The sequence below is a fragment of the Cucumis sativus genome, chromosome 1 (genome assembly GCF_000004075.3).
Source record: "Cucumis sativus cultivar 9930 chromosome 1, Cucumber_9930_V3, whole genome shotgun sequence".
Taxonomy (NCBI): Eukaryota; Viridiplantae; Streptophyta; class Magnoliopsida; order Cucurbitales; family Cucurbitaceae; genus Cucumis; species Cucumis sativus.
The window spans coordinates 9958651-9965299 of NC_026655.2; the positions used below are offsets into that span (position 1 = coordinate 9958651).

A 6649-nucleotide genomic window follows, 5' to 3' on the forward strand; every position below is an offset into this window, starting at 1 on the left:
ATTATGGACCTGCTGCCATTTTGTTCCTTTTCTATAAAATTTGAGAAAATACAATTTACTAAAGTTAAAGAGTCTGATAAGAAGCATTTTTCATATCTACACAAGCCATATATTTAAACTCTATATATTCAACCTACCATTTTGCATAACATGGTTAAGCATGAATTAACAATACTACTAGGTTTCAACATCTCATTCTATAATTCTTAGACTTGAACAAAAAGAAAACTTTCTAATCATTCGAATAAGAAAATAGGTACTATACGTATACTTGGACACATTAAATATTCAATTATTTGTTAATAATTTCAAGAAAATCATTGAGATATTGATATAGACAGAAATTAAACAAAATGTAGCTTAAAAGAAAAACTAAATTAAAAAAGAAAGAGAGAGTGAGAGAGAGAGGAGAGAAATAAATTGGTGGGTCGATTATTTTTGTACTAGTGTTGGTGTTGTTTTTAAATGGTAAGGCTGTGGCAGTGTTTGAAATGTTCCCCTTGATGGGTTTAGTTGTGTGCAATTGGAGCCGGTGACCGCGTCGTGGCTCCCACCATATCTAACGCTATGCACGGCTGGTCAACCGGTACCTGTCCCTTGTCATAAACCCTCAGTAAGTCACACTACAAAATGCTAAATGCTAAACTATTTATTTTTAACTAAGTTTTCTCTTAAAATTCATTCTCAGAAATTATATTTTGATCAAATTATATATATATTGAAAGTTCAAGATTAGACAGAATTAGTTATATTTAATCCTTTTACTCCAATGCCACTTTCAATCACATCAAATCAATTAAGTTTTTATGTGGTAAAAAAAAATTGGCATACAAAATTTGCAAACATTGATTAAGAAAAAGTCACTTTCTATGACCAAAATAATTATTTTTAAAAGAAAACAAATTAAAATAAAGAAAAAGGAGAGAGAGAGAGAGATTTGTATGAAAAATATTTTTTAAAAAGTGAAAGAAAATAAAAGGATTGAAAGTCAATATAGGAGACGGAGTTGTCGTAATTGTCTGCTAATTGGTCGGACTTTAACCAATCCACACACAGTACTTCGACGTTTCTTTTCTTTTCTTTTTTACTTTCAAGAAAAAGTTACCGCACCATCATCAACACTAACCTTTTTTACCCTCATCAATGCCTCGATGAGACATCTCAATCTACTTTTACTTTTACTCTCTTATATATTATCCCATACAATTTTTTTGGTCAATTGTATATTTTTTAACAATCTGTCTTTAAACAATATTATAATTTCTTTTCTTTTTTATCATGTATTAACTACAATTTACAATGCTAGAATAATAATAATAAATAATATAGTATAGTTGAAATATTATTTAATTAATTTTATGGTGTAAAATAAGATTTTTATTTAAATTGAGCTAATTGTTTTCTATAAATTTTAATTTTGATATCAAATTTTTTTTTTAACAATATTCAAATGAACATAACTAACATTATAATTTATTTCCTCACATCAAATTAGATGTTCAAATTTTCGTACATTTACATTGTTATATGTCATAATTCTAAAGATAATCATGTTTATTTGTTTCTCGCTTCCATATTTTTATTAAACTTGTTTGGTTATAAAGTATAATTGTATTGAATGTTTTATACTTTTAAGTTAAAATGGAGAAGAAAATTAATTACAATAGAAAAAGTCAAATTTTAACATGTATTTAGTACTAAGCCTACCTTTTATATGTGTGTTCTTTGAAAAAAAAAACACATTTCTTTTAATTTCAAAATCTTACTAAAACTAACTTTCATTGGGTGGAAAGCACGGTATAAAATAATGGTGATAAAATCAAAATTGTAAAAGGAAATTGATACTTACGAAGTGGCCAGCTCCAAGAATCCAATAGAAGTGAAGATTCTTGTAAGACTTTGTGAATCCTTTTGTTATATCTTTATCATTTCCACAATACAGAGGGGTTCTTCCTGTACTTAAAAAACCTTTAAGCCCTTCCCACCTATAACAAAAAAACAGAAATTGTTTGTCAATTATACCCTTTTATTCAAGGGCAAAATTGTCCATAAACCCAAAAACAAGTTATTTTAAGAAAGTTAGAAAGAGAGAGAGAGAGACTTGAGCTTATGAACCCATGCTTCAGTTCCTTTGGTTGAGCATATAAGGTCCACCTGTAGATAAATATATTTTAGGCCAAACCCACTATATGTTGATCATTCAATTCAAACCATATTATAATTAGTGTAGACAGTTCAATATATCATATATCTATTATAATAATAATGTCTGTCTTCTTAGATGGAAGATTCCAACTCCTTTACTTTTTATTTATTGTTTTTTCTTTCTAAAAAAAGATTTGATACTAAAAGAAAATATGTATAAGAAAAGGATGTCAAATGGGGTTCTTTTTCTTGTTTTGTCTTTTACACAAATATAATAGTTAAGTATTGTCGTAAAAATACGATAATAATTACTATTATACCTTCCAACTTTTAACTGAAGATTAGATTATAAAATTGTAATAATAATATAAATTTGAGTGTTAAAATTTTGATATTTGAGAGTTTAATATTTTCACAAGTATCGTAAATTTGATATACAATTATAACGATAGTGTAAATTTGAGAACTTAATTTTTATTATTGCACAGCTGTAATTTTGATAACAATTAGTAAATACAATTATACTTGATAACATCTTGTAAATAGTCTGTATAGTTTCATAGAAACCGCATAAACAATTTCCACTGTAACAATACTTTAGGAGAGTTCTTTGGAATAGATGATAATTTTATTTTTTAAGTTATATTAGTAACCAAAATTTATTGAGTTATTATTTTCATAATATAGAACCAAAATATTTAATAAAATGTAACAAATTTCATATTCTTTAATATTTTAAATATTTCAACAGTTTTATCTTTTTCAGATTTATTCAATTTTAAATAAAAAAGAAAAGGAAGGAGAAAAGGAAGCTTTACTTGGCCATTGTATATAGTCACCTCCACTCCTTTAGCAAGTAACTCATCAACCTACACAAAAAAGGATAGCAAATTAAGAAAATTGGAAAAATAAAATAAATAATTTCCTACTGTGGCGAATAAAATTCAATAAGCAATTTATTTTATTTTACCTCATTAATCCTTGGTTTCATAAAGTCTTGTTGTAGACTTTGGAAAACATATTCGGACTGCCCACCCCATCTGTAAATATAAACTCTTACCATATTATATAATTCACATTTTTTCATACTATATTATGTTACATATATTAAAAAAAAAAAAAAGGAATACTGACGTCACATTATCTGGGATTATTTTTAACTTTTTTCTTATATCACCATTCATCAAATCGTATAAGTTAATAGAATCTCCTCCCCCTGTAGTTCTTAATGAACTGAGATATCTTGAATATCTTCTCATTGAAGCGACGCCGTTTGATATGTCCATTGCTGTTTCCGACGATACTGAATCCGCTCCCGAATCCAATAAGAAATTATAGAAATCCTAAAAATTCAACAATTTAGTTATCTTTCTAAAAAAAAAACTAATTTAAACATTCGATTTCATATGAGAAATTTTTAATTGGAGAAGAAGAGAAAAAATGTTACTCCTTAATTACCAATTAAAGCAAAAAAAAGAATCTCATTTGGTCTATTTATTAAATAACTTAAGGTTAAGTTCAAATACCAAAATCAGCATGATCAGCATTAGCGAAAATTTTGCAGTAGAAGCGTAAAATATGAAAAAGCAAAAACCAAATGAAGAGATGAAAGTGTAATATGTTCAAACATATAGATCAAATAAAATTAGTCTTAAAACAGAAGAAACAAATAATTTTTTTGGGTAAATATCAATTTACCCCAATTTGCACGACATTTTTTAAAATGAAACAAAATATAATAGAGGCTGTAATAATTTATGAAAGGTAAGTTTTAAATTGATTTGATTCCAAAAACATATATTTTTCTAAGGCAATCAAATTTCTTAGTAGAAGTGGTACATTGGCTAAGTAAAGTTAGGTTGAGTGTAGCTATAATTTTTTATAATAATAGATCAAGAAATCAGAAATTATTTTTTCTTATCTTTTATATTTTAAAATGAGACTATGAACCTATATGAGTGGCATTTCCGACCCACGTGGGGGTCAAAAGAAAACAAAAGAAGGAAGAAAAAAGAGTTAATAGAAAGTTGAATAATACCACACCATTACTGCTGACACTGATCACATCTTCCAGTTCACTCCACGAGGAAGTAGCTGCCACGAACTCACCCTTCTCTATTTCCTCTTCAATTCTCTTCGCAACACTATCAAATTAAATCAATACACTCACACAACTTCTAAAAGTAATTAGAAAATATAGTAGAGTACATCCCTATAAATATTTATAATGAACTGCTATGTCAATTTATGATATTTATTTTGTCATTTAAAATAATATTTATAAATTAGTTAGCCAAATTAATTAATTAATTATCCTTTTTAATATATTTTAGTTTTCAATTATTATATTAAAAGTTACATTAACTGGTTCCTTCTAACTCACCTGTTTGATTTGGCCACTCCAATGTCATCAAGCCTTGACAAATCTTTCAGAAGAGATCCCCATGAAGACTGCCGGTATCAATACTATTTTATTATCCCCCAATCATAATGTTCCAATTTCAAATTAAAAAATATATGCCGTTCATTATATCCAACCATTTCTTACATATATATATATAACCATAGTAAATATATGTTTGCTTGTCTAAAACGTAAATTTAGAATCCAAAAATATAAAATATTGAAACTTAAAAGCCAAAATAAAGCTAAATTAAAAAATGAAGGCTAAAAATATAATATTATAGTTATATTTTTCTTATTATTAATCAAAATAGCTTTTGTTATTGTTGTTTTAGTACATACTTGTTTCAACTAAAATAAAAGAATGGTGTAGAGGCCACACATGAAATATTTCATATAATAAGATAATATATCTAGTGCACATAGGTTTAGTAATATATGGAAAATTTTCTGTAAAGAAATATAAATAAAGTAAAAAGCAATGTGAAAGAGGCATACTAGAATAGGTTCCAAACCAAGGGTAGCCACCAACTTTAAAACTCAAATATTAAAATCAAGTGAATTTCTTAACTACCAAAAATATATTTTTAAAAAAAAGTTAACTTGAAAACATAATTTTAGGTAATTAATTAGCATAAGATCCTTCACACTAATTGTAAAAATAATTACAAGAATAAAATAATGGTACCGTGTAATCTTGGGGGGAAATCCAACTATCACCCAAAACAACCCCTGCACGTTTCCAGCAACGCAAGTTAAAATCACCGATTAACTCTATTTTGTTACGTGAAAGTCAAATCAAATACCTCCAAGCGTGAGCTTTAACCTCTGAGCTTCAATAGCTTTTAAAGCCGATAGACCAAGCGTGACGGCATATTTTCCACCGTAGGATTCGGCAACAATGTAAAGCGGACTCTTCTGAAGCGTCTGATCTCTATTGAAAATCGCTTGTAAAAGGGTCGTTAAATCCGCGGCAGCTTCTAAATCCGATTTCACTAGCGAATTCGTATCCTCCACGAAACTAAACCCTGTCCCCACCGGATTATCCTTCCCCCAAGGGATACAAATAAAAATTGAATTTCCAATGTAAATTCTAACAAAAAGAAAATTATTATTCCATCAAATTAAGTTACCACAAATAAGAGGTCTGCTTTGTGAAGCCAAGTTGAGTTTCTAGGCTTAAGTGAAGCGTCGAGTGGACCCACTTCTTTAAAATTCCCAATTCCAACTCCCGAAGCACCCTAGGTGAGAAATGAAAGTAGAAGGTTGAGTTAAAAATGGTGGTCAAAATAAAATGAGTTATAGGAAAAAAAATGAAAGAGTCATTGGTGCTTACGGGGCCACCTTGCAACCAAAGAATGATTGGCCAAGGCTTGGAAGGATTCTCGACTCTGTATGGACTTCGATAAAGCCACCAAAACATATGAGCTTCTGCAAATTTAATTTTAACAATAATAAAAAAAAATTAATTTAAACAATATTTTGAAAGTTGAAAAAAGAAAACGAAGGATTATGAATGAGAGGAATTGTGGTTAGTTACTTACTGGGGCGGACACGGACGTATCCCCATTCTTCAGATCCGCCATTTGATCGAAAGGCGGTGGTGGGCCGGGCGTGGATCGGAGGGCCAAAGAAGAGGAGGAAGGGAAGAAGAAGAAGATGGAATTGGTTTTTCATTGGAGGAAGTAGGAAGGAAGAAAATGGTGAAAGAAGTAGAAGAGAATGGTGTAGGTGTAGGTGTTGTGAAGTTTTTATAGAGGAAAAAGGGAGAGAGAAGCCTAAAATAGTATTGGGGAAAAAGAGAGGGGAGATTCTGATATTTATTTATGCTTTGGATAGTTGGATGGGATTTTGGGAGTGGGGAAAATAAAATCTTATAGCTTAATATTGGAAATTGGAAATTGGAAATTGGAAATTTTTTTGGGAGATTTTTGTTGGATGGTTTTAGGGTATTTATGATTTAGTTATAATAGTTTGATTTAAGTCTCATTTATTTTAATTTTGTTTATACTAATATGAGTATGATAGTGGAGTGTATTTTAGTTTTAAAATGAAATACTAAAAACTATAATAAATAATATAAACACGATAAAAATAAAAT

General features: G+C 28.8%; 1 protein-coding gene across 2 annotated transcripts; it reads right to left on the reverse strand.

Annotated features, from left to right (window-relative positions):
* Positions 1-212: 212 nt before the first annotated feature.
* On the reverse strand, positions 213-6382 carry LOC101220744 (serine carboxypeptidase-like 51). Of its 2 annotated transcripts, none has more exons than XM_031880400.1 (13): positions 6093-6382; positions 5885-5979; positions 5682-5789; positions 5355-5595; positions 5237-5280; positions 4529-4596; positions 4184-4289; positions 3280-3488; positions 3116-3185; positions 2964-3014; positions 2102-2154; positions 1850-1985; positions 213-596 (listed from the first exon to the last, which is right to left on the reverse strand). In XM_031880400.1, exons 1-13 carry the CDS (start codon positions 6223-6225, stop codon positions 510-512), a joined length of 1401 nt encoding a protein of 466 aa, XP_031736260.1. In that variant the 5' UTR covers positions 6226-6382; the 3' UTR covers positions 213-509. The 2 variants fall into 2 exon arrangements, with proteins under 2 accessions (XP_031736260.1, XP_004139462.1); XM_004139414.3 differs by having other exon boundaries at positions 213-590; positions 6093-6377.
* Between the last annotated feature and the right edge of the window lie 267 nt (positions 6383-6649).